The sequence below is a fragment of the Myotis myotis genome, unplaced genomic scaffold (genome assembly GCF_014108235.1).
Source record: "Myotis myotis isolate mMyoMyo1 unplaced genomic scaffold, mMyoMyo1.p scaffold_m19_p_3, whole genome shotgun sequence".
Taxonomy (NCBI): domain Eukaryota; kingdom Metazoa; phylum Chordata; class Mammalia; order Chiroptera; family Vespertilionidae; genus Myotis; species Myotis myotis.
In genome coordinates this window covers 26785226-26813065 of record NW_023416335.1, presented here as the reverse complement: position 1 = coordinate 26813065, position 27840 = coordinate 26785226, and the positions used below count along the sequence as shown (strand labels likewise).

The window sequence follows — 27840 nt, the reverse complement described above, 5'->3', positions numbered from 1 at the left end:
ACTCCGTATTCCCTGGAGACAGTGCCTTCCAGACTTCCTTGGCCCTGAATTAGGGGAGTGGAAAGTGGGAGCCTCAGGGAGGGGCTGGATGATGAAACAGCCAATGATCCTGATCCTGATGCTCAGGTACCATGCTACCCTCCAAGCTCTCCCGGGGGCGGAGGGGGGGGGGGGGATGTACTGAGCTGCGCAGAAGTGAGAAATGAGCTACACTGTGAGGTCTCTGACTCAGGACTCCGTCTCCTTGCCCCCAAGCCTGGCCCCAGCAGAGTGTGTGAGGCCAAGTTGTCAAGAGAAGCCCTGTGCCTCCATGGCTGAGCTGAGGGGCTGAGAGGAAGGCCAAGGAGCCATCCTGGCACAGCCCTCTTGACCTTGAGCCAACTTGTCCTGTGGTCGGTCAACAGATCACTCAGGGTTCCAGCCGTGCAGTCCCCACCAGGCACACCAGGCAGGGGCTATCCTCCCAGAAGTCTGTGTCGGGGCCTGTGCACAAGGAATCCTGTGTCGCGAAGGGTCACAAAATAAGCTCTGCCTCCCAGAGCCCCTGAATTTGGAGAGGAAGGTACAAGCCCGGCATGCAGGTGCAGGAGGCCCTGTGTGGGGCCCCACCTGACAGCACCTGAAGAGAGAGGCCTCTGAGCAGGACCAGGTCAGACCCAGAGACAATCAGGACACTGAGGGGGCAAGTCCTGGGTTCAAATCCCACGTGTACCACAGACACTTCACTTCTCCCTAAGCCTCCGTGTTTTCTTCTGGAGAAAAGATGAAGGAAGTGACACTTAGCGTCTATCATGATTGTAAGGATGAAATGAGAGCCACACATAAATGTCTGTAAACTATAAAGTCCCATTTTTACTTTCTCAGAACAAAAAGTTCCCATGCCCAAAGCAGGCCCCTGGATACAGTTACCGACGAGGTTCCAACAGGACTTCCCCAGGGCTGCCCCGAGCGTGGTCACCTGCCTCCGTCCCTCACCTGCCCCCTGTCCCTCACCCACAGCCAGCACAGGCTCCAATCAGAAGGCTGTGATAAGCAGAAGGACAATCCTCCACCCTCTGAGCTGGGGTGAGTGAACCTTGCCCTGGAAGCCTATCACAGTTCCACCGCAACACTGTCCTAGGCCACACCATGGCCGGCCTGCTGTGCCTCCTCCTGCTCAGTGCCTCCCTGGCCAGCCTCCTGTCACCCGGGGGAAGTGGTAAGCACCCCTCGACCTCAGGCTACAGTGGTGGTCTCCTGGAGGAGGAGAAAGGGTGGGGAGCTGGAGTGATGCCCTTGAACCTCCACAGTGTAGACAGTGGGTGCCCGTCCCCTGTCAAAGGCTGACATGAGACAGCTGGGCTTGGTGGTCTCAGCCAAGGTAGCTTAGGGCCAGGTGTGCCTCCCTGTGGGTGGAGAGTCAGACAGCCGGTCAGAGGTCATAAAGACAGATAGAAACACATGGGCAGAGGAAGAGGGAGACAGAGAAACATAGACAGACAGAAAGACAGAGAAAGACAAACACACACACACACACACACACACACACACACACACACAGAGGAAGTAAGAGAGGCAGAAAACAGAGAGGGGGAGATTAAGAAAGAGAGGGAGCGAAGGGAGAGGTGGCAGGTAGAGACAGAGAGAAGCCGCTTTCCTCTGCCAACATGAGCTGGGGGAGAGGACGGGAGGGGGTCAGTCCCAGGCAGAGAAGAGTGTCCACAGCAGGGCAGGGAGGAGAATGAGAGAGAAGCTGGTGTTGCCACCCTCAGGCTGGCTCAGCCAGGGGGAGGGGCTGCCCAAGGCTGGCTCAGATGGGGGTGTCTGGACCTTCCAGGGCCCCAGGGCCTGTCCAAAGAGAAAGGGCTCAGAAAGGAGAGAAGCAGAGCAAAGTCAGAAGAGAGAACAGAGGTGGCATCACCCCTGAGGTTTGTCTGCATCCTAGGTCAAGTGCAAGGACAGGAGCCCTGAGGAGCGACCCAGGTGTACAGGAGAGGAGAAAGCGGTAAAAAGTCAGAAAATGAAAGAGAAAAGCAGAACAGGGAAGAAACCCATGGAGGGGAATGAGAGGGGAGAAACTGCTGTGCAGATTTTATTTCAAAGTCAGCACTTGGTATTGAAGCAGATATTCGAAGTAATGGGGGAGGGGCCCAGAAATACTAGCAAGTTTGAGGCTGATGCTATTGGGGTAACACTCATGTCACAAAAAGAAATGAGGAATTTGGAAGGGAACGTGATTTGAGGTAGGAATGAAGCGAACCTTCATTGAGCACCTAATGTGTGCCACACTGGACACTGGGAAGTGTATACACTCTTTAAAACACCTCGAAGAAGTAAGCCTATGTCTTGTAATTTGCATTTGCCAATATTAAGTAGTAGGTGACCAAGGTGTATTGGAAACTCAGGGCTTCTAGATTCTGTAGTACTGGGTGTGTGTTTTGGTTTTGGACATGGGAGTTTGGAGTTTGCGATGAGAGGAGATATCCACCATGATGAGAGAGTTGAAAGCAGAGAGCTGGGATGAAAGTTGGGACTAGCAATACCAACGTGGAGAGTATTATGGTGAAACTCTAAACTCTTCAGTGGAGAAAAGAGAGAGGAGTGCAGAGGGCGAGGAAAAGAATCCGAGGGCCTCCTGTACCACAATGGAAAGAAGAAAAGGAGTGGTGAGTGAGGGAGAGATAAGACTCAGGCAGAGAGTGGGGACAAGCCAGCTGCAGACAGAGAGCACAGGGAGGACTCAGAGGCTCTCTGACCCAAGACGTTTTAACTGGCAGGTCATGGCTCATTAGTGAGTCATGAAATCAATTTAGTGGGGTTTTGCTTTTAATGAAAAATAACAGAATCAAGTAGAAAATTTTGTAGTAAGTACTATTTTGTAGAAAATTATAGCAAATACTATTTCTTGAAACTTCTGTTTTGTTTTTGTTATTGCTGTTGTTATTTTTCTTTGTAATTCTCACCTGAGGATATGTTTTTAGTGATTTGAGACAGAAAGGAAGGAAACAAAAGGTGGTGGGGGGGAGAAAGAGAAAGAGAGAAAAATCGATGTGAGAAAGAAACGTCAATTGCTTCCCATACGTGCCCTGACTAGTGTCGGAACCCACAACCTAAGTGTGTGCCCTGACTAGGAATCTGACACCTTCTGGTGTCCCGGACAATGCTCCAACCAACTGAGCCACACCAGCCGGGTGGAAACTTCTGGGGTTGTTTTGTTTTGTTGTGTGTGTTTTTTAATCATCACCTGAGAATATTTTTCCATTGGTTTTTAGAGAGAGTAGAAGAGAGAGAAATATCAATGTGAGAGAAACACATCAATTGATTGCCTCCCTCACACACTCCGACCACAGTCCCTGCCAGGGAGGAGCCTGCAACCAAGCATGTGCCCCGACCGGAATCAAACTCAGGAGCCTTTGGTCCACAATCTGATGCTCTATCCACTGAGCCAAACCAGCTAGGGCAAAACTTCTGTTTTAATTTGTGTTTGGGAGTCCTGGGACTTGATATAAATCATCTATAATTGTAGATTGTGATCAAAACATATCACAACTCCCCACTGAACTCTGACCGGCAGGGTAGGTGAGGCTCAGGGTGAGGATGAGAGTGGAGGGGCACAGCCTGAGCCAAAGCAGAGTGGAGTAGCCGGTTGGGGGGAGGGAGGTGACAGTGGCCTGGAACCACTCTGAGAAGGGAGAGTTCAGGAGAGGGGGTTTGCATTGACCACCCTAAAGCTGGGTGTGAATGTGCAGGGAGGGTGGTAGTGGATTGGATGGGATGTGTCTACGTCTCCAGAAAAGGGTGTGTGGGGTCTAGAACAGGCACTGTATGTAACTCAAGGAGGAATCATGAGGGAGGTGGGCATTTCTTTCCCAGCTGCCTGGTGCCTGAGGAAGGAGTTCTCAGCCTTTTGCAGCAGGGAGGAGACCTGATACTTTGATAAGTACTTTGTGTGCTTCCCTGTCTTCCAGTGTTCATCCACCGGGAACATGCCAACAGCATCCTGGACAGGGTCCGGAGGGCAAATTCATTATTTGAAGAGATGAAGAAAGGAAACCTTGAAAGAGAGTGTTGGGAAGAGACTTGCTCCTATGAAGAGGCCCGAGAAGTCTTTGAGGACACAGAGAAGACGGTAAGGGTTGGTGAGACGGAGGGCCAGGTGTGGACGGTGCTGGGCCTGACGGGAGATGCTGTCTGCCCCGTTCCCTGTCTGTGAAGGCTGTCAGTGTCGCCCACGCTGGGCCTTCACCCCATGCCCTTCTGTGCTGTGGCCTCCGCCACAGAGAACAGCTCAGGAGAGGCTTTCTGTGGCGGGAGGTGGGGAGCCTGTCTCCTTCTACCACTTGCAATGCTTTCATTCCTGTTTCCTCGCCCACCATATATCTCCTTGTTTTGTGGGAAGGAAGCTGAGAAGGTATGGCCAAAAATTGGTTATAAGAATTATGAGAACTTCTGAAGGTATTGTTAAATCTATTCTAAAACATAACAAGTTTATTTAAAATTATTCATGCCCTTGGCCAACACCTCCCTGGACTGGGACACACACACACACACACACACACACACACACACACACACACACGGGAGCCATTGGGTTTTGCTCAGATCCATGGCCACAGCCATATTTGACATCTGGCACCTGAGTTGCAGCCTTCAGAGCTATAGCGCACAGGCACACGACAGCAAAGGCTTCCCTGAAAGTTGCTCATGAGCCTCACCCACCTTGGGTAGGGCCCTGGGGAAACATGGCTGCCATGAGGACGTGAGGTGGCAGTGAATGGCAATGATGGAAACTGGGAAAGAATGAACTGAAGACACTTGAAAGCTGAAGAGAAAGTAGCAGAGAAGGAGGCCAAGCAGCAGCTCCGAGAGAGACAGGTAGGCCCGGCTGATGCCACCACCACCACACACACCACTGACAACCGACAGTGGACCCCCATCCCCACTGCAGGACCCACATCCCCACTGCAGGACCCCCATCCACACTGCAGGACCCAACCACACTGCAGGACCCCCATCCGCACTGCGCGACCCCCATCCCCACTGCAGGACCCCCCTTCCACACTGCAGAACCCACCCACACTGCAGGATCCCCATCCACACTGCAGGACCCCCATCCACACTGCAGGACTCCAATCCCCACTGCAGGACCCCCATCCACACTGCAGGACCCCCATCCCCACTGCAGAACCCCCATCCACACTGCAGGACTCCCATCCCCACTGCAGGATCCCCATCCATACTGTAGGACCCCCATTAACACTGCAGGATCCCCATCCCCACTGCAGGACCCCCACCCACACTGCAGGACTCCCATCCCCACTGCAGGATCCCCATCCACACTGTAGGACCCCCATTAACACTGCAAGACCACAGTTGAGCTTCCACCACATGCTGAATGAGGAGACCTGCACCACACAGGCTCCATGTAGACCCACTCGCTTGCTGCACCTGCAGACCACCTGACCAACATCACCTTAAGGGGTAGGTAGTCTCTATGCCAGAAGTGCCCGGGAGGTTCATCTTCTGTGCCCTTCGAGTACAGGTGAAGTTGCAAGTTATGGCCAATTCAAGGAATTTTAAATCAGAAGAATTTATTTATATCAATAATAGACTGCCTCGGGGAGACATAATTGGAGTTTAGGAGAATCTGGAAAAACGAAGAATGGGACCTACGCATCCAGCTCAGGACTAAAGCAGCCAGGAAGAGGCTGCCCCCTGCCCTGAGGTGGACAGCGGGCTGGGGATGGTCCTGGGATGACCACAGGGCAGGCACCTCCCACCGGTCTGGTACTCAGGATGGGGTAGAGACTCCACACCTCCTGCTGACGCTGACGACTGGGTCCTCCGAAAAGCCTGCTGGAGGGTCCGCAGGAAATGGACGCCTCACTGTCCTGATTCAAACTGGGTCCGAGATGTGGAGCAGCTGCAGGGAGGATTATTCTGGTGAGGCTGATTTACTGCGATGAAAACCCTTCAAAGAAGGCTGAGGACACCAACCCCAGCCCGGCAGCCGGCTCCCCGCCAGAGGCCAGCAGACGGACATCCACGGAGGGCAGAGGAGGAACCCGCAGAAGCCACGGGCAGCCGCCGGCGTCGCTGACTCGCCCCATCGGATCGCTCATGGCCCGGCCCGACTCCCCCAGGCACCTCCGGGGCACCGGGCAGCGGTGACCCGAGGGGCTCGCAGGGAACGGGATCCGACACCACCCGCTGGGCCTGGGCCCCGAGGGACGTCCCCGAGCGCTCCGGGGGCACCACCGAGGGCCCAGGCCGAGCAGAACCAGCTCTCCCCGCAGGGAGGCGCGAGGGCGGGACACCCCCACACCCTGCGGGAGGCGGGCCGAGTGCCGGCTGCGTTAGACCAGCGGCCTGGAACCCCGGTGGGGCGGTTCCGCAGCCCTTCCCCTCCACACACCGCCACCCCACGAAGGGGAGAGGGCCCGGGGTAGAGCCAGCAGAGCGGCCCCGCTCGCCAGGAATGTCCGTCCCCGTCGGGCAGGGGCCCAGCCGGGGAGAGCGCCCGTCACCACGTGGATCTGCCGGAGGGGACGGGAGCCACCGCGGGCCAAGAACTCCTCCTCCCCCAGTACCGCGCCCGTGCGGAGGCGGGCGGGGGGGGGGGGGGTGCATCGGCGGTGACCCCGGGAGGGGTCGCGCACGCAAGCGAGTGGGTGTGGACCCACGAAGGAAGGGCCCCGGCGCGACAAGGGAGGCTGGACGTGGAGGTCAGGCGCCGGACCTGTACGGGCCACGGGGTGAACCACGCGGGGATCCCACCGCTGCAGACGCGAGCCCGGGATGCCGGCCGATCCTTCCAAGCGCACACTTCGGCCTCGGCCCACCGCGCGACCCGCCCCGCCACCGGGGAGACCACACGCGACCCTCACCCGCAGGAAAGCTGCTCCGTCCATCCGCCCGCCCGCCCGCCCGTCCGTCTGTCCATCCATCCGTCCGTCCGTCCGCGGGCAGAACGCCCCCAGGACAAGCCGGGCCGACTGTGCCCGAGCAGCATGCCCGCCGGCTGCGAACACGGACGGAGAGCGCTGGGGGGTGAGAGCGGGCACGGCTGGGCGGGAAAGGCCTCCGAGGCCCCACCCTCCACACCCACTCCCTGCTTCGGCACCGGCCCACACGCACGCAGCGGTCTCCGGGATGGACGCGGCCCGGCGGGACCCTCCCCACTCGGAAGGGTGAGCTGCGTCAGCGCTCGGCCCCTCAGAGCTGGTGCGCGAGGGGCCCGAGTGCCCAAAGACAGGCGGCTGCCCAAGGCCCTAATAGAGGGGTGGCGGCTGGGGGTGCGGTACCCGAGGTCGGCGCATTGGGCATGCACAGGGCTGAAGGTGGGGATGGCCTGTGAGCCCAGCGAACCTGGTAATGATGTCTGGAACGGGAGCCGCGTCAGGTACGCAGGGAGCTGCTCCTTCATGATGCGGGCCGCGCTCTCCGGCGCCGGCCTCCCAGGCGCCGGCCGCTCCTCCCGGAGCCCGGGCCCCAGCAGCCCGGCCCCTAGAGCAGAGGCCAGCGTGGGGTGCACGCAGTGCTGCACGTCCCGGCGGCGGACGGGACTTCGGGCCGCCAGCCAACCACTGGGGGCCGAGGCGCTCTGCCCCTCCCAGCCAACCAATGGTGGCCGACTTGTGCTCTGCGCATGCCCAGCCAGCCAACTTCCAGAACTTTCCGTGGGGACCCTTGGCCATAGCCGCGTATCTCTTTTGCTCTCTGGCCCCTGCTGGTGGCCCTGCCGCCTGCCCTGACCCCTCCAGGAGAAGCACATCCTGGAAAAGGTAGTGGCTCTACCCCTGGGGGTCTGCCCTCCCGTCCCCTGCCGGTCCCACCGTCTCCAACCCGAGGACACGCGCTCCCTTGCGGGGCCCATGTTGCAGTTTGCACACCAGCTGTGGGTGGAGGCCGAAAGTCACGGCTTTAGAGGGGCCTGGTCACTGGGGAGGGGGCCGCCACGCGAGGGACAGAGGCCTCTTAGACAAGGAAAGGAGGTGTTGCGGTCAGTTAGGCGTCACTCGAGGCCTGACCTTATCGTGCAGAAGGGACTGATTTTCAGTGGTGACAAGCAGATGGGGGCTTCTGGGGCCGGCCGAGTGGTAAGCTGCTCCCCGTGAAACCTCTGCGGTGGGTAACGCCCGGGGAAACTGAGGCCATGGGCGCTGCGGCCTGTTCGGCCCGGGTGTCCCAGGCCTCCTTTTGGAACTTGTCCTGAAGACCAGAGAAAGCACATTGCCGACGGGGCAAAGAGACAGAGAAAACTCCCAAGAAAAGGCATTTATGGATAGTTAGGGGGCTTTTAGGAGAAATAGAAACCCCATGGTGAGATTTTGCAGGCATTTTCACAGTCCTGGGAAAGCCACCAAGGATTCTCCACCCCCCACCACCCCCAGCACATGTGCTCACCCCTTCCCACCCACCCCCCAGTGTCTTGCGTCCATTAGTTGTGCTTATATGCATGCATACAAGTCCTTCTGTTGATCTCTTACCCCCGCCTCCACGCCCCCAACCCGCCTCAGCCTTCCCACTGTCCTTTGATGGTCTGTTCCATGCTTCTCTGGCTCTGTATCTATTTTTGTTCAACAGTTTATATTGTTCTTTATTTTCTGTAAATGAGTGAGATCATATGGTAAAAAAAAAAAAAAAAAAAAAGAATGAAAGAAAGAAAGAAAAGAAAAGAAAAGAAAAAAACGAAGAAGGGTTTGCAGAGCGTCATTCTCCACAAAATCACACTGTTGCCTCCTTTCTCATATATTTCACCTAATCCTCACTTTGGCCTCAAAGACAAACACATCATTGGAGATACTTGGGCTTGGACCTGAATGACTTTGTAAAGAAGAAATTTATCATCCACAGTAATAGCATCACATGGATAAGAAGATTTTGGTAAGTTGGGATTCCTAGACATTGAAATTCCTAGGATGAATGCCATTTCTAGTGGAGATGTGCCCAAGTTTTTCATCACCTCGCTAAATAAGCTGGACATGAACTTACATATAAGAATTGCTCCAGAACTCTGCCATAAGATGCTGGTGAGCAGTGGCATTGTCCCAGTTTGTGAAATTGAATGCCAGTTCCAGATGATTTGACTCTAATTCACCAGCAGTGAATTTTACATGGCCTCTACAGATCATGATGATCTCCTGAAACCATGGAGATTATATCAGGGATGGTGAAGCACATTACAGACAAGATCACATCCATTCTCCCAATGGCCCAGAAGGCCAAACCCATCAGACTGACTTCACCCCATCTACAGAGTCAGCATGGTAGAAGCACGTGAGAAAGCCCTGTGAGGAACTAGCCTGCCAGGAACAAACCTTCTTCAGAACTGAAGAAACTAAAAAACATTCTTAATAATACCTGTGTGGCAAAAGCTACTGAATGTCCTTTACCTCAGGCCACAGCCAGACTCTGATAATCTTGTCAGAGAGTTCCTGAAAGTGAGTCGCAGAAACCCCATATTTATCTGTGATCACCCACGGATAGTGAGATGTTTGGCCAAACGGACCACACTGGGTCTCACTGAGCACTTTGAGCTATTTGTCACAAAGAAGGAAGTGTGCAGTACCTACAATGACTTAAACAGTTCCATGCAGCAGCAAGCAGTTTTTTAAAGAACAAAACAGAAGCATTTGAGACCTTGCTTCCTGGCAACTACCATCAGTTTTGCCTCAAATAAACTCTTAAAAATTTTGAAGGAGCCCTGACCAGTTTTGCTCAGTGGATAGAGCATCGGCCTGCAGACTGAAGGGTCCCAGGTTCGATTCTGGTCAAGGGCATGTACCTTGGTTGCGGGCACATCCCCGGTGGGGGGTGTGCTGGAGGCAGCTGATCAATGTTTCTCTCTCATCGATGTTTCTGACTCTCTATCCCTCTCCCTTCCTCTCTGTAAAAAATCAATAAAATATATTTTAAAAAAATTTTTGAAGAAAGAAAGAGAGGGAGGAAGGAGTGTAAGGAAGAGCAGATCAAAGGCACTGATGAGGAGGAGGCTGTGTTCATAGATGAAAAGCTCTGTACTGCCATGGAATGCCCACAGCTGGCTGGGGCTTGGGTAGTAACTGCATTGCATCACCATGTTTCTCACAGTCTCCAGTAACATTACAGAAGTACTTATGTTTCCTCCCATAAAACCTGAAGCTAGGAAGGAGAATATAGCAACCACTAATACATTGGAAAACACACTTGGCACTTCAGTCTAGAAAATAGTCATTATAAATTATGGGACTCAGACATCTTTGTATTTCTGCAAAAGATCAAGGTCTGCAAGGGATTCGTGTATGTTTCTATCCGTTTGACCACCAATGTCCATTTCAGCCACCAGAAGAGAGAAGAGGCATTGGAGAACTCATTTTCACACCTTACCAAATACATGATTTGACTATTTTTAAAAGTTATTCATAATTTCAAGAACTATTTTCACTTTTAAATGCTCTTTGAATTCACATATGTATAGTTTTGTGTATGAAATACATACACAAAATATTAATGAATATTTGTAATTCCAATCCAAGTTTAGGTACTACTTTTTACTCAGCATCATTTCCGAAACACTCTTCCTTATTTCTATACATAGCTACCATGCTTATAATTTTAAAGACCTAAATTAAATTCTATTGTATCAACACATTTACTTCTTTCCCGTTTTGGCCATATAGGTTGTTTTCATATTACTGTTATGAAATCATGCACATGCATAGTTCTGGGTTATCTCCTAAGAAGAGCAGCTGCTCCAAAGAGGATTACTGGATCAAAGGTTAGCCACAAGTCTGGTTCCAAGTACCATGGAGAAAGCACACTCCACCCTGTCTCCCACGGAATGTAACTACAAAACCCGGGTAGACTGCATGGAGCCGCTATTTGAGGGCCCTGAAAAGTACATAGCAGCAGTCATTGAAGAAAACGAGAATTCAAAGTACCACAGAGTTGTGAGTTTATCATTTGTATCCCCTGCAGTTCTCCAGACATCACTCGACCTGAATCTAACTGATAATTGTACGATTCCCAACAACAACAGAATACACGTTCTTGCCAAGCATCCACGGAACTTTCTACAAGATAGGCCATATCCTGTGTCATAAAACACATCTTAACAAATGTTAAAGATTGAAGACATATAAAATGTTATCCGTCCATCATGAAATCAACCAAAAATCAGTAACAGGAGAATTTCTTAAGTATTTGGGTATTAAACAGCACACTTCTAAATAATTTGTGGGTCAAAGAGAAAGTCTCAAAGGAAATTAGAAAATATTTTCAGCTGAACAAAAACGAATATACAACATAGTGCTTCTAGGGGAACTTAGGGCATTAAAAGTTTTTATTGGAAAAGAAGAAAGGTCTCAAATTGATATTCTAAGCTTCCACATTAAGACACTAAAAAAATAAATAAATAAAGCAAAATAAAACCACAAACTGGGTGTCTTAAAATGCTTTTTCTCTCAGTTCTGGAGACCACAGGTTCGACATTAAGGTGTCACCAGGGTTTGTTCCTTCTGGAAGACCTGAGGGGGAATCCGTTCCACGCCTCTCTTCTAGCTTATGGTGGATGCCAACAATCCTTGGCATTTCTTGGCTTGTAGATGCATCACTCCAATCTCTGCTTCCATCTTCACATGGCCTTCTCTCCGTGTGTCTGTCTCCGTTTCTGTCTCTTATAAGGACCCCCTCATTGATTTGGGGTCCACCCTAATCCAGTAGGATCTCATCTCAGTTGATACCTTACTTATATCTGCACAAACCTTATTTCCAATAAAAGTCACATTGTGAGTTTACGCCTGAATTTGGAGGGTTGGGAGACACTATTTAACCTACTATAGACAGAAAAAAAATTTTTTACTCTATGAACATTTTTTAGTGAATGTAGGCTCTTGATGCCCTGATTTGAGTTAATTACCAATGATTATTTTCTAAATTACCATGATTGTTAACCAATAATTCATTTCTTTATTGAATCTTTGACCCAAATATTTCAACTAAAAACCATTTACTGGAGTAGCAAACAGAGCAAAGCATTTTTGGTACAATCCATTTCTTGGAGATTCACTTGAAAATACACTTTCAATATTCAACAGAGATGGTGATTGAAGCCACTATCTGTACCTTTATAGATAGAGAAGATCTAAAAAAATAGTTTCCCGTTTAGATTGAATAGTTCTAGAGCAATTTGTTTCGGAAAATGACCTCTGTTTGGGAAAGTATCCTATTCAAGTTGAGTTATTAGGTTATAATTTGTTATAGGTGTAAAATGTCTGTGCTTTCCCTAATGTTCTTTAAAATATTTTTTCTCTTTTAGAATGAATTCTGGAATAAATACAAAGGTGAGATGTTTTCTATTTTGATCTTAAGTGAGAGGAGTTCATTAGGCTATTTAAGTTGGGAGAAATTGTGTTTGAACTTTAAAAATGCTTCCTGAATTGCCTTTCTGTTCCTGTTTAAATCCTATGTATTTAACTTGTTCCGTCTGAGCATTTCCATAACAGTTATTGTAAAATAGTTTTTTTAATACATTTTATTGATTTTTTACAGAGAGGAAGGGAGAGGGATAGAGAGTTAGAAACATTGATGAGAGAAAACATCAAACAGCTGCCTCCTGCACACCCCCCACTGGGGATGTGCCCGCAACCAAGGTACATACCCTTGACCGGAATCGAACCTGGAACCCTTGAATCCGCAGGCCGATGCTCTATCCACTGAGCCAAACCAGTTAGGGATGTAAAATAGTTTTTTATAGTAACTTTACACTAATCCTCATGTTGCCACCTACATATAGATTTAAATCAGTATATTCTCATTTGAGAATACCAAATTTAGTGATAATTTTAAAAATCCAAGTATATTAGGAAAAAGATAGAGTCTGAAAGATTGGACCCTATAATAAGGTAGCATCTTGAGTCAATCCTTATACCACTTGAAATGGCATTAATCCTGACTAATGTTTTCATTCTGGCAACTCCATTCAAATTTCTCAAAATGACTATTGGACTTATCTCTAAATTAGATTGTACAAATGCACCAAGAAATGTGAAGTCCCGTGTTGGTGCTGGGCAGTTGTCTCTGCATTCTCATTTTACCCCCAGAGCATTTGGAAACAGGAACCCTAACATCTCTGTTGTCCAGTGTCAAACACTCACATGCCTTCCACCCTTCCAGATGGTCCCATTGTAGTCACCATCCTAGAGTTCTCTAATATAAAAATGCTGTCAAACATTTCAGCAAAAACTGGAAAACTCAGCCAATGTTCCAGTAAGATAAGAGCATCATGTACACAGAGCCACAAAAGGTAGTTCAGTTAGGAGAAATTGTTTACAGGGAAACAGGAAGAAGTCCACGTTCATTCGAGTTATCTGAAAAAATGTGTGCCAAGATCAACACAGCAAAGTCATTTCCATGGTGATGGAAATTGCCCACAAGCTTCAGTTTCCAAACCCTTTCTTTGCAGATGGTGACCAGTGTGAAAGCAATCCCTGCCTGAATCAGGGCAGGTGTAAGGACGGCCTCGGGGAATACACCTGCACTTGTCAGGAAGGATATGAAGGCAGAAACTGTGAATTACGTGAGTTCCTCTTTTTGGTAGGCCTTCAAGTCCAAGTTACCTGAAGAATCGAATGTGGGAAAGAGGGAAAAAGTCAAAATGTCCAAGGGAACAATCACATTTCACTTCTGATGTCTGTGCTCCATTATGAAGGGCCACTGTAGTCACAGAAAACAACAAAAATTAATGGCCCTACAATCCACTCAGTGTTGGAGTTCAGTGAAACACACAGTCACCTCTCCATTCCTCTGAGAGAGGCTGTGGAACATTCATGAAGCATGTGGCCCACTAACATAGAAACAAGAATTGACTTCCTTCTTGGAGTAGAATGTATCCCTCATCGTTGTGACTTATATTCCTTGTGGTCCTGAGCAATGATTCTAAATCACCACACTTCACATTTATCAGTGCACATGCCAATACTAACTGTTAGGGATTGTCCAAATATAAAAATTTGAAACATTTCATTAATCTTGGAAAAGTCACTAGGAGTTTTCCTAATATGCTGGTTAATTTTTAAATAAAAATTAGTTTTAATATTAAACCGGATTTCCCTAAAGAGAAAGATTTGCTTTTCTTTTTATTACTTAATTTATAATCTTTGGAATGTGCTCTTGAATTAGATTACTTCAGAATATTCTCTGCCGGGAATATCAATTAGGCATCGTTTCATCCCAATCCAGAGCTGCCGCTCTTCCACACCTTTTGGCTCTCACCCCAGGGCCATGGTGAATGTTTTCTAAAGTTTCATTAACGCTGATCTTCACACTATAATCATCTTTTTCATCAAAACCCAAATGAACAGTGTAAACGGCCAGGGTAGCATCACTGATGTGAGTTTGGAGGTCGAGTTCAGTGCACACAGGAAGCAGGTGGGTGATTCTGGCTCAGGCAGAGCTGCGGATCTGAGGTCCAGGGAGACTCGGGTCCACACAGACACTGCGCCAAGAGCTTCCCATGACCCATGAGGTTATCCTGTGAGGTGGCACGGCCTCCTCCACTTTACAAGTGAGGAAACCCAGGCCCGTAGGTGGAAATAACTTCCTCAAAACACAAGTGACAGAAGGGCCAGTTTGGCACTCAGGTTGGCCTGCCTCCAGGATGTGGACTGCCTGTTTTGTTTCTTCTTCCCACCGCACTGGGGCCCAGACCCGTCTCTGAGACCCTTGTTACACAGGGACTCTTCTGCCTCAGAGTGGGTGGGCCTCTGGCCACTCCACCAGGCTCCTCTTGAGCCCCTGGCCAGGAACCCACCCTCCTGCAGGCAGCCCTTCCAAGCTGGTCAGGACCCATGTGCCTTCTTAGCGCTGAACTTCAGACCCTTCCAGCCTCCAGGGCCCTCACTGGCCATGTTCAGATTATGTAAGGACCTCCTGGAAGGCTGGTGCCGGGGCCCAGCAGATACTCAGCTCTCGCCCTAACTGTTCGCCATGGTTTCCCCAGACAGCCTGGGCAGTGAGAAGAGCACACGCACAGGCATGGTCCTGTCACCCCACCAGCTGCTCTGGGCAGCCCATCCTGTTTGCACCAGCTGATGTGCATGGGACATGTGGCTCCGGCCTTTTGTTCTAGCCAGGGGCTGCTGTAGGGCTCACGGTGGGTGTATGTCCCCCTGGGGCTGCTGTCCTTCCTCCCGGCCAGCTGCAGCCTCAGTTTCCTCAGCCTGTCCTGAGAACCAACATGCGTCCCTTACAGCCATGCGAAAATTCTGCAGCCTGGACAACGGGGACTGCGACCAGTTCTGCAGAGAGGAGCAGAACTCCGTGGTATGTTCCTGTGCCAGTGGGTACATCCTGGATGACAATGGCAAGTCCTGCATCTCCACAGGTAACAGGCGCATCGGGCCACTCCACCAGGGCTCCCTGAGTCAGAGAGGCCAGTTCAGGACAGCTGGAGCAGCCGGGGTGGGCCGCAGATTTGGAGACAAACCCCTGTTTCTGGGAGCTGCCTGAAAATTGGGCTGGTGATATTACCTAACTGCTTAGTAAATGTGCAAATTATGGGAGCAATGCATGGAGGGCACTTTGCACAGTGCCTGATTCGTAGCAAACCCTAACTATGTAATGAGTGTGTGGAGGCCTGATTTGTACCCCTGGATAGGACAGGAGGCTTGAGAGACTGGGAGTTAGAATGAACCAAGATGGGAGTGAAGTCGGGTGAGGGCAGCCCAGGCCTGACTGTAGGAGATGGAGAGTTAGAAAGAGGGGAGCCAAGGCCCTTCGAGAACTATTTTAGGCCCTAGGTGGTTTGCTCAGTGGATAGTGTTTCAGCCTGTGGACCAGAAGGTCCTGGGTTCGATTCTGGTCAAGGGAGCGCACCTCAGTTTCAGGCTCTTTCCCAGTAAGGACCCTGGTTGGGGCTCGTGCAGGAGGCAACCAATTGGTGTGTTTCTCTCACATTGATGTTTCTCTCTGTCTTTCCCTCACTCTTCCACTCTCCCTAAAAATCAATGAAAAAATATTCTCGGGTGAGGATTAACAACAACAAAACAGAACTAATTTAGGTTGTGTGGGCCTCAATGTTAATCAAATTTATTTATTATTTTCTTTGATTAAAGCTGGACACAATGAGTCTGGCCTAGAAGCTCGGGAGGGCATGGCCTATTAAGGGGCTGAGTACGGGCCAGGCCCTGGGGTCTCACACATGTAGAAAGGTCCTCCTATGCTGCAGGGCCAAACTGGAGCCAGTGGTGCTGAGGCGCCACTCCTTTCTCTGTCTCACAAAGGCACCAACTTGTTTTGCAAAGCCAGGTTCCCTGACTGACCCACAGCTTCAGCATCAACTGTTCGAGGGGGGTTAGTGAGGGTGAGGGTGTACAAATGCAAAGTCCCAGGCCCTCTCCACAAGGCAGGAACATTCCAGAATGACTACAATTAAATAACATTAACTCTCTCAACAAGTAAAAGACAGTATCATTTACATCTCCATTGGTTATGAGATTTTTAAACTTATGCTGGTTCAACAATAGGGGGTTGATTGTAACATGCACGCAAATTTTGTTTAAATTCCAGGAATAATTACAAATCAATTTAATGAAGTGTGATTTGGGGGTGGGGGGAGGTCAGGTAAACTTCCCAATTCAGTATTTCAAAGGACTTTGATTACTAATATCATCACCAAACTCTTTATCTCTAGCTAACACAGCACAACTCTGCTGGGGGTGGGGAGGGGTCCTTCAGATCCTGCTGGAGCCCTCATAAACACTAAAAAGAACTATGTTCTGCTTATCTGATTTTACTCAAACCCACTGAGGCAGAGAGGAGCCATCTGTTTTTTTTTTCTTTTTTAAATAAATCGTTATTGTTCTGATTATTACAGTTGTTCCTCTTTTTCCTCCCAAAGCTCCCCTCCACCAGGTTCCCACCCGACCCCCTACCCATACCCCCTTCCCCCATCCCCACTGTTTTCGTCCATAGGTGTATGATTTTTGGCCAAACTCTTCCCGCCCCCCCCCACACACACACACACAATTCCCCCTGAGTATTGTCAGTCCACTTTTTTTCTATGCCCCTGATTCTATTCTATTCACCAGTTTATTCTGTTCGTCAGATACTTTATTCACTTGATTTTTAGATTCACTTGTTGATAGATATGTATTTGTTGTTCATAATTTTTATCTTTAACTTTTTCTTCTTCTTCCTCTTCTTAAAGAATACCCTTCAGCATTTCATATAATGCTGGTTTGGTGGTGATGAACTCCTTTAGCTTTTTCTTGTCTGTGAAGCTCTTTCTCTGACCTTCAATTCTAAATGATAGCTTTGCTGGGTAGAGTAATCTTGGTTGTAGGTTCTTGCTATTCATCACTTTGAATATTTCTTGCCACTCCCTTCTGGCCTGCAAAGTTTCTGTTGAGAAATCAGCTGACAGTATGGGTACTCCCTTGTAGGTAACTAACTGTTTTTCTCTTGCTGCTTTTAAGATTCTCTCTTTGTCTTTTGCTCTTGGCATTTTAATTATGATGTGTCTTGGTGTGGTCCCCTTTGGATTCCTTTTGTTTGGGGTTCTCTGAGCTTCCTGGACTTGTAAGTCTATTTCTTTCACCAGGTGGGGGAAGTTTTCTGTCATTATTTCTTCAACTAGGTTTTGAATATCTAGCTCTCTCTCTTCTTCTGGCACCCCTATAATTCGGATGTTGTTATGCTTGACGTTGTCTTAGCGGCTCCTTGCACTATCTTTCTATTTTTGTATTCTTTTTTCCTTTTGCTCTTCCGGTTGGGTGTTTTATGCTTCTTCATATTTCAAATCTTTGACTTGATTCTTGGAACCCTCAGTTGGATCTCTGTATATTATTCTTTATTTCAGTCAGTGTATGCTTAATTTCTAATTGGTCCTTTTTCATATCCTTGAAGTCTCACTATATCTCTCAGAAGATTCTAGAAGATTCTTGAGTAGCCTTATAACCGTGGTTTTTAACTCTATATCCAGTAGTTTGCTTTCCTCCATTTCTTTCATTTGTGACCTGTTTCTTTGTCTCCACATTTTGGCTGCTTCCCTGTGTTGATAGAGTGGCTTTCTATGCTAGGTGGCCTATGAGGCCCAGTGGCTCGGCCTCCCTAATTATCTGAGGTGGACACTCTTGGTGCACCCCTTTGTGGGCTGTGTGCACAGTCTTGTTGTAGTTAAGCCTTGATTGCTGTTGGTGTCACTGGGAGGAATTGACCTCCATGCCAATTGGCTGTGAGGACCAGTTGTGTCTACAATGGGAGAACTTCTGTGCTGGAGACACCCTTATGGGGCAGGACTTGCTTCAGTGGGGCTTTGGTGCTCACTGAGTCTGCCACCTAAGTGTGTCTCTTATGGATGTTAAGAGTTGTAGTCTGGATGGTCTCATTCTGTCCACTGGTTAGACTGGCTGTTGGATCTCCAAGGGGGTGCAAAGTCACCTACTGCCTGAGGCCACCCAACAGGAGCTACAGAGAGATCTGCAGATTCCTCCTCTGTTAGGGGTTTGGAGGTGCCCAGATGAGGCACAGCTGTGAAGTAATGCAGGCTGCTGACAGCCTTAGGCCTTTTGGAAGCTCTGGGGTTCTCTGACCCAGCTGCAGTTTGACAGGTTTTTAGGCAGAGAATGGCCAGGCCATTAGTATGCAAAAGCCTCTGCACAGCTTGGGTGGGGTTGTAAACTGGGTGGAGGGTGGTCTCACGTAGTCATGGTGCGGTGCAAACAGCAATGGTTGCCATCGGCCCTCCCCCGATAGGTCCCTGGGTCAATATGTCCCTCTGCCCTGTGCAGGAACAATGAATGCTGCAAGCACCTCTGCGAGAAAGCCGCCCTCACATTCCGGCCTGATGCCAGACAGTCCAGTTTCTCTCTGTATGAGTCTGGGTCTCCAGATTCTCTCCCAGAACTGGATTTCAGAGCAGTCAGGAGCTTGTATCTCCCTCCCGGTTGAAAAAGGCAACAGCGTACCCAGCTGTCAGCCCCTTTCGCACGCGCCTCTGTACCTCCACACTTCACACCTCTGCACCTCCTACCGCACTCAGTGCGCTTTTCTCTTTCCTTCTGGTTGTAGAATTTCCACTCAGCCAGCCTTCCTGTAGTTCTGGATGCTATTCGTTTTGTCTTTTAGTTGTAGTTTTAATGTGGTTGTGCGTGGCAGCAAGTTCAGGTGTTTACCTATGTCACCATCTTCGTTGTCCTCTGTTTTCTGATGGGCCTCCACATCTCTCCCTTTCTCTGTCTGGCGTTGGCCCCTCTCTCCGCCTCAGTTTCTTAGATGGTAGTAATACAGAAAGGAAGCTTTCTGGTATTAGCTGACATCTCCCCTGAGCTTGGTGATTTTAAGGGTAGTCATCCCTGATAGACATTATCATACAAAGCCATGTTGTGCAGTGCTCCTTCTTATGGCTCAGATTGTTTGCATATGTTGTCCCTTTTTCCCAGAACAATTTAAAAAAACAACAAGAACAGTATTTTATTAGAAAATGTTCGCACACACAGCAGGGTTGACAGGATTTGACAGTGAGCACCCATACGTGCCTACCTGGGTTCAACCATTAACCTCTCTGCTTGCTTCATCGCCTGCCTGCCCCTCTGTGTCCTCTGTCCACTGTCAGCCTCTGTAGTATGTGGGTGCATTTTCCAAGTAGCTTTCAGACATCCCCTTCAATGCTTCAGCATCCTGGTCAGCCACAGAGCCGGTGTCTGCAGCAGGTCCTGTAGGTGAGACTGACACACAGTGTGGGCACTGACGGGAAGGGCACTTTCCCTGCATCATGACAGTGACGTCCACCTTGTAATGCCACCGAGATCAAGACACAGGGCACTCAGCACCCCAAGAGTTCCTCACACCCTTCCCAGTTACCAAGCACACACTTCACGCTTCCCCACCTGCAATTCTCCAGGCCCTCTGACCTGACCCGTAACCTTGGGGGTTGGAGCCTCTCTCTCTCTGGCCTCCCTATGCCTCCTAATGCTAATGAATTGTGCATGCGGTGCAGGGAGGGTTTCACTTTGCTGAAGCCCCAGGCCATTGGTTTTTCTTCCAGAGCCTTATCCCTGTGGGAAACTCACTCTGGCACGGAGGAGGAGGTCAGAGCCCCTGACTGCCGACAGCAGCAAGGATCCCCCAGAAGACGGTGAAGACCTGGATCCCACCATGAACCCTTTCGATGGAGACCTGGATCCAACTACAAACCCTTTGGATCTGCTGGGCTTGAATAACACACAGCCAAGCTCTGCAGAGGATGAGAACTCACTTGTCAGGATAGTGGGAGGGAGGGACTGCAAAGATGGCGAGTGTCCCTGGCAGGTAAGTGCTGAGCACGTTCAGTGAGTTAACTGGATGGGCAATCCATTCTGGCTAGGCACTAGAGGCACAGCCATGGAGGCTGAGGCCGGGATCATGATGCCCATGCACACATGTGGACCCTCAGCAGGCTCTGAGCTCCCATGCTGAAGGAACCTGAGATGAGAAGGAACTGGGCGCTTGCCTACGCCCTCCACCCCTGCTGCCCATTCCCATCCCATGCTCAGGATCTGAGCCCTAAAACCTCTCCTACAGTAGAAGGAGAGATGGGGTGCCAGCTTAGGCCTTGGATGAGCAGGTAAAGGGCATCTCCCCTGATTGTGGGTGAGGTCTCTGCTTGCTCTTCTGTTCGACTGGAGGCAGAAAGATTTACTCTCCTTGTTCCATTTCTAATTTGGTAAAACTTTTTTATTGAAACACCTAAATTCTAATGAGGCAGAGAGTACCTTAGAGCAGCAGTTCTCAACCTGTGGGTCGTGATCCCTTTGGGGGTCGAACGACCTTTTCACAGGGGTCACCTAAGACCATCCTGCATATCAGATATTTACATTATGATTCATAACAGTAGCAACATTACAGTTATGAAGTAGCAACAAAAATAATTTTATGATTGGGTCACAACATGAGAAACTGTATTTAAAGGGCCAAAAGGTTGAGAACCACTGCCTTAGAGAAAAATACATCGATTTGTTACCAAAGGTTAAAAAAAAAATCCTTTTTTTGTTCATTTGTACTAAGGTTGGCAGATTTAGCAAATAAAAACACAGGACTTCTACTTAAATCTGAATTTCAGATAAGCAATGAAAAATTTGTAATGTAAATATATACCAGATATTACTTAGGACATGCTATTATACCAAAAATTATTTGCAATTCCTTTGGTTCCAATTTAACTGGATGTCTGCTGTTTTATCTAGCAATCCTAACTTGGACTTAATACATTTTTAGTGTTCAAAGCCAAAATGGCTTCTCCTACAAGCAAAATCCCAGAGCTGCCAGTTACCTAAGCTCACCCTCATCTGCAAGCTACACGACAGCTATGCATTTGTCTGAATGATCAAGAGCCAATACAGGACATTTCAACATCTAGTCATCATTCACTCCAAGTGTAATTATGGAGAACTTGCATGTCTGGCATAGAGTTGGGGTTGTGTGTGTAGACTATGAGATCATCAGAGCTGTTTCTCTGACATGTGGACATCTAGATCTGGGAAGGGAGGGGAGGTCCACCCAAATGACCACAATTCAAGTTGATGTGATAAAGGCCACGAAGGTGGTACCAGTGGGTATAGAACGAAGTTCCACTGGGAAGACTAGGACAAGCGCCTTCCGGGTGGAGGTGTCAGCCTGGGGGTGGTTTTAGATGGGACTCCAAGGGCAGAGGGTACAGGTAAGGGGACTGGGCAGAAGGATCCTCACCAGCCGGTTCCTCGATGAGTCTGTAGGAGGGAATTCATGATTCTTGCTCTCCCGTTTCCAGTTGGCACAAGTAGCCCCATCTCCATTTTAAGAAGAACAGATGGTGTCCAATCTTAGAAAGACTGGCTTGCTCTCACTCATCATCCAAGTTGTATTAAGAGTTGATAAATGATACCAAAAAAAAAAAAAGGCAAAGAAACATTACAGAAGTCCCCTGACTTATGATGGTTCGACTTTTACAATGGTTCAGTTTTACAATGCTATAAGTGATACACATTGGTCTTTCCCGGGTTCTCCATGTGCTGTATGATACTCTCTCCTGATGCTGGCAGTGAGCCCAGCCAGGAGATCAAGAGGGGAAGCGACCAGTATTTCACAATGTCTTTGACTATTGTATTCTGAGCACCTTAAAGGTGGGCTAGGTAAGCTATGTTATTTAGTAGGTTAGGTGTATTGAACGCATTTTTTACTTACCACATTTTCAACTTACAATGGGTTTATTGGGACGTGACCCATTATAAGTCAAGGAACATCTGTACTACATACCAGACAGGAACATCTTCAAGAATTCTTTTAGAACTTGATGTTATTTGTTTCATTTACCCACACATATCCCCAGCCAATAACTGTTGCTTAAAGGATGTGGAATTCCCATAATAAAGGGGAGAAAAAAATGCTCCAGCTCTGGATTTGCACGACAGTTCTTTGGGAGGAAAGAAATATAGGAGAATTTTGGGTGGTGACTTTCACTTGCCCCATCAATGCTCACTCCCAGGTGGAATACTCCTCACTCCCAAATCCAAAATCAGGGTGAAAACCCCTTACAGAAGTAGGCACATAGATTCCACAGAAATTAACCTTGACGGTGGCCTTCCATGGGCCGTGGGAGATTGGCTTGAATAGTGGATCCCTTCTAAGGCCACAAGTCACACCAGTGTAGGCAAGCATTTGTCCACAGACTGGCTTCTACTTCATAGCGACAGAGACAATAAAGATCTTCAACGCAGTGACAATTGTTTATCTGTGCATAACTCTTTAGAGAGTGCTGTGACAGGCCGAAACCGGTTTGGCTCAGTGGATAGAGCGTCGGCCTGCGGACTGAAAGGTCCCAGGTTCGATTCCGGTCAAGGGCATGTACCTGGGTTGCGGGCACATCCCCAGTGGGGAGTGTGCAGGAGGCAGCTGGTCGATGTTTCTCTCTCATCGATGTTTCTAACTCTCTATCTCTCTCCTTTCCTCTCTGTAAAAACTCAATAAAATATATTTTTTTTAAAAAAAAAAAAGAGTGCTGTGACAAAACCAGAATTAATAAAAGACTAGTTATTGTCAGCGTGAGTTTGTAGACCAGGCGGGGAAAAGGCAGGTAAATTGTGACACAACTCTACTCAGTGGCTAGCACTTGCCACTTAGTAGGACCCCAGCAAATGTCTGTAGATTAAATGAATAAGTGGGTCTGTTGCCTGGTGGGTAAAGCAAAGACCAGAAGGCATGAGATGCTGCCCATACCCGTGCTGTGGAATCAGAGAGTGGTGGGTTGGAAGGAGATGGGAAGGTGGGCTGGGGTCAACCATGAGCCACCTCTTGGAGAGAGAATGTGCCAGGGTCTAGGACTGAATGGCCAGTGGGACAGGTGTGGTGATGCAAGCTCAGGTCTACAGGACTGGCCATGTTGGGCCATAGCCCGAGTGGTCAGGAGAACACTGTAGGTGTGCTGGTTCCGGCCCTGTGTTCCAGTCTGAAGATGCCACAGCTTTCGCCTTGGAAAGGGCAGTAGGGTGGGGGTCGGGGCCAGGAGAGGGGGTGGCGGAGGCTCAGGTGGGCACACCAGCTATAGGAGGGAAATGCCCTGATCCAGGCAGAAGCAATGAAGAGGAAGGCTTGAATTACAGTTTCCAAATTCCTCTTCTCAGAAAGTCAAGTTCAACCTGTTTGACCCTGGCTTTCTCATTGCAGGCTCATCTCATCAAGGAGAACAATGAAGGCTTCTGTGGAGGCACCATCCTGAATGAGTTCTACATCCTCACTGCCGCTCACTGTCTTAACCAAGAAAAGCGATTCAAGGTGAGGGTAGGTAAGTGGCACCACACCCCTCACCCCTGCAGGTCCCACTGTCACAGCGTAATTTTCAGAGACAATTAGAACTGATCAAATTTGTTGGAAACACTAGATAAAATTATTGGAATCCAGGCTGTGGGTGTATGGGGGGAGTTTCATAGATGAGGAAGAGAAGGGACAAAAGGAGGAGGAGGGGGGGATGGGGAGGAGATCACTAAAGAGGAGGGGGAAGAGGGAGGGGAGAAGAAGGATGAGGGGGAGGGGGAGGGAGAGGAGAGCTATAAGGAGGAGGGGGAAGAGGAAGAGAGGGAGAGGAGAAGTAGGAGGAGGAGGGGGTGAGAGGAGAGCTATAAGGAGGAGGGGAGGAAGAGAAGGAGGAGAGGAAGGTCGAGGGGGAGGGGAGGAGAGTATAGAAGAGGGGAAGAAAAGGAAGAAGGAAGCAGAGGAGGAGAGAAAGAAGGATGAGAAGAAGAAGGGAGAAGAGGAGGAAGACAAGAAGGTGAGGAGGGTGAAGATGAGGAGAAGAGGGGAGGTAGGAGGAAAATGGGCAGGTCTAGTCAGTCTTTCTAAGCTGACAAGTCTCTATGGTCCTAACCAGCCCAGTTCTCCTCCCTCACGGTCCTCCCTGAGGATCTTGGTGTCCATGCCCCAAGTGCTGGGTCTCCTCTCAGCGACCTTTCCTCTAGGGAGCCCTCCAGAGCCCCCATCTGCGCACCGAGTCTCTCTGTTCCTTATATTTTTGTGTGGGATTATTTCGTAATGTCTGTCCTTCCCTACCAGACTCTAGAGCTGTCTGATGAAAGACACAAATGTGAGCCACATGAATTTTAATGTGCTAGTTACATTAACTTTTCCACTATACATTTTGAAAGCTTACAGGTGAAATTAATTTTAGTAATATATCATATTTAACTCAACACGCCCAGAATGTCTCAATATGTAATCCATTGTAGACGTATTTATGAGCTATTTTGAGTATTATTCTCACTCTAAGTCTGAAATTTGACACTCACAGCACGTCTCCGTTCAGACCAGCCACACTTCAAGTGCCCATTGCCCCTGTGGCTAGTGGTGGCCTCTAGACAGCGCGGGTCTAGACCCTCAGGCTTTCATCTCCCTCGTGTCCCTGGCACTCAGTACCTCCTCGGGAAATATGTGTAGACAAATGAGTGAACTGGAAGTCCCTGAAGAACTGAACGTACATAGAAAAATTGACTAAAAGTAGTGAAATTGAAGGTCATTTTAATTCACCTCTTTATGATTTCTTATATTTTTCAAATTTCCTAGTGACTACATACCTTTTTTTTTTTAAGTAGAAAAAACAACAATAGCTCCTTTAAAAAGTAACCCACCAAGAACGCGTGGCCCAGTGGGCTAACACGGCCGTGCTCTCACCATTTTCCAGGCGATCGAAACACGGAGAAGGAGGACGGCAACGAGATGGTACACGAGGTGGAGGTGATTATAAAACACAACAAGTTTGACAATAAGACCTTTAACTGTGACATCGCTGTCCTCAAGCTAAAGACGCCCATCAAATTCCGCATGAACGTGGCCCCTGCTTGCCTGCCGGAGAAGGACTGGGCTGAGTCCACCCTCATGACGCAGAAATCGGGCATCGTGAGCGGCTTCGGGCGCATCCACGAGATGGGCCGCACGTCCGTCACCCTCAAGATGCTGGAGGTGCCCTACGTGGACAGGAACACATGCAAGCTGTCTACCCCCTTCAGCATCACCCCAAACATGTTCTGCGCCGGCTATGACTCAAAGCTCGAGGATGCCTGTCAGGGGGACAGCGGGGGTCCCCATGTCACCCGGTTCAAGGACACCTACTTTATCACGGGCATCATCAGCTGGGGAGAAGGATGTGCACGGAAAGGAAAGTTCGGGATCTACACCAAAGTCACCAACTTCCTCAAGTGGATCGAGAGGTCCATGAAAAAAACCAAGACCAGGCCCCAGGGTGAGCCAGAAGTCACCGCCGCTCCCCTGTCATTAGATTAATGCCCTCCCCCCGCCCCCCAACACCCCTGGCAGCCATTGGTGTCTCATTGTGTGTTAACACGTGCCACTCTGAACAGGCTGAATCCTGGAGTAAGTTTCCTCTCTATGGTGATTGTTTTGGTTCCATAGCCTGACCTTGCCCTTGCTCAAGTGAAGTGGGAAATGAAATTGTCATTTGGAACACCGGGTCCTGCCTTTCCCTTGCCTGGTTGGAAGCTTCCTCCTGGAAATGTTATACTTTACAGAACAGGGGTTCACACTCCCCCGATGACTCTCTGCTCAAAACCGTGGGGGGCCCTTTCCATGCATAGCACATTTTTCTGTTTCTGATTGTCCTAAACTGCCCTCTGGGCAGGCCTCACTCAGGACCCTTGAGAATAAATGCCCAAGGTTCTGGGAGCAGAGACAAGGCGCAGCAAGGGTGGCCGCACCCTGGTGTCGGGGCGGGTTCTGCCCCAGGTCCAGCGTAGCCTCCCAGGCCTGTGGTTCACCATCCAAGTCCGGACAGAGACAAGGGTGTGAGTGTATCTCCCAGGGGCTTCCTGTCAAAGGCAGACTCCCTGGGAAGGGGAGGCCCAGAGAGCTGTTCATTGGCGGGGCATTTTAACATTGACTTAACCACTGGCTCTTCTTTCTGGTTTCATGCTAGAATCACCTGGGGTGCTTATATTTGTTTTTGTGTGTGTGTTTTTAATCCTCACCTGAGGATGTTTGTTTTTATTGATTTTTAGAGAGAGACAAAGGTGCACCTGGGGCCCTTTAAAAATGTGCCCACGCCTGGGCCCACCTTGCTGTAGTTGCCTGAGCAACTTACATGTCCACTAGGTACTAACTGCCCCAGATCAGGGGACTCTGCAGTCCTTCATGTAGGCCACAGCCCAGTGCACTTGAATCAGAGTCTGTGGGGTGGGCTCGAGCCCTAAGTTTCTACAATTCCTCAGGTGACCCCCACGTGTGTGTTGTATGGCATATAGTGGTCGGGGCTGCGGGAGGGCTCCCCTCTCTTCGACCGCATCATGTTTAAATGCCAAGTCCTTTCCCGTCCAAGTCCTGACCCTCAACTTAGATGGTCATGAAAGTCAAACATGCTTTTAGAAAATGGAAAAGGTCGCCTGGGACCAGACCAGTGTGTTCCCAATGTCCCTCTGGAGTTTGCGTTTTGCGTAACTTTGCTAAGCAAACTTTCAAAGTCCCGCTACAAAAACTCCCCAAAATGTCAGCAGCTTTGTGTGTGTAAATAGGAGATACTGCAAGGTTGGAGTTCACTGTAAACAAGAGACTTGCAAGCGTAGAAAAGTCAATGTGGACAAGTCCACCGTTTCCCAGAAACCGTCTGAGAGCGGGAAAAGCCAAGCGAGGGTGGCGCTTCTCCTCCTGACTCCTCCTCAGAGTGCGCCTCCCCCAGAGGGCTCCCCAGACCCCTCCTGGAGACAAGGCCTCGATGGCAGGAGACCGCGGCGAGGTCAGGGTGAGGGTTTTCCATGCAGCCAGCTGGTCTCCGTCCCAAGGCTCACCCCAGACCTGGGTTCCTGTTTCTGGAGATCAAAGGTCGTTTGGGGTCCAGAGGGAACTCCAGGGGAAATTCACAAATAAAGCCTACCTTTGCTGTTACTACTTGATCTCTCACTGTTGGCCATTATTATTGGCAATAGAGTTCATGTACGTATCAGAGAGGAAGGGAAACTGAGGCACAGCAGAGAGAAGGGCAGGAGGAGCCCATAGGTCTGCTTACCTCCCCATCCAGAAACGGAATTCAAGGCAGTGAGGTTCTAGAGGAAATACGAGGGAGCGATGCCCTTAGCTGCCGTGGGGAGGGTGCTGGTGGAGGGCTCACGGATGGGGCAATTCCTGTTTGCCCTGGAACAACCTAACTCTACCTCTGAGCAACACTGTCCTCCTGGGAAAACGAACTCATGAAGCCACCTCATGTACGTGTTCACCCTACACAGGGCCACGGCGTGTGGGAGGGATACTCCCCTACCTGCTGCCACCAGAGCTTCCCGGGGAGGTGACCTAAGGGGCTGCTGGGTGTGGAGGGAGAGGCCCTGCAGCACAGAGATCAGCAGGAACCAAGGCTGAGGGACCAGAGACGGGGAC

At 49.5% G+C, this 27840-nt stretch overlaps 1 protein-coding gene and 1 pseudogene across 1 annotated transcript; both read left to right on the top strand.

Annotated features, from left to right (window-relative positions):
* The first annotated feature begins 1068 nt into the window (after positions 1 to 1068).
* Positions 1069 to 27369, top strand: LOC118651394 (coagulation factor X-like). Its single transcript, XM_036300528.1, has 8 exons — positions 1069 to 1198; positions 3948 to 4108; positions 12278 to 12302; positions 13424 to 13537; positions 15212 to 15343; positions 20006 to 20268; positions 23638 to 23755; positions 25145 to 27369. The coding sequence occupies exons 1-8, from the start codon at positions 1129 to 1131 to the stop codon at positions 25741 to 25743; spliced, it is 1482 nt and encodes a 493-aa protein (XP_036156421.1). The 5' UTR covers positions 1069 to 1128; the 3' UTR covers positions 25744 to 27369.
* LOC118651397 lies at positions 5242 to 10916 on the top strand (annotated as a pseudogene).
* Positions 27370 to 27840: the final 471 nt, after the last annotated feature.

Bases quoted from the DNA above. Each gene is read 5' to 3' on its own strand.
- LOC118651394 (XM_036300528.1), top strand. From the start codon at position 1,129: ATGGCCGGCCTGCTGTGCCTCCTCCTGCTCAGTGCCTCCCTGGCCAGC. The intron at 1,199-3,947 runs GTAAGCACCCCT...CCTGTCTTCCAG, and splicing joins CCTGTCACCCGGGGGAAGTG to TGTTCATCCACCGGGAACAT. The intron at 23,756-25,144 runs GTAAGTGGCACC...ACCATTTTCCAG, and splicing joins GCGATTCAAGGTGAGGGTAG to GCGATCGAAACACGGAGAAG.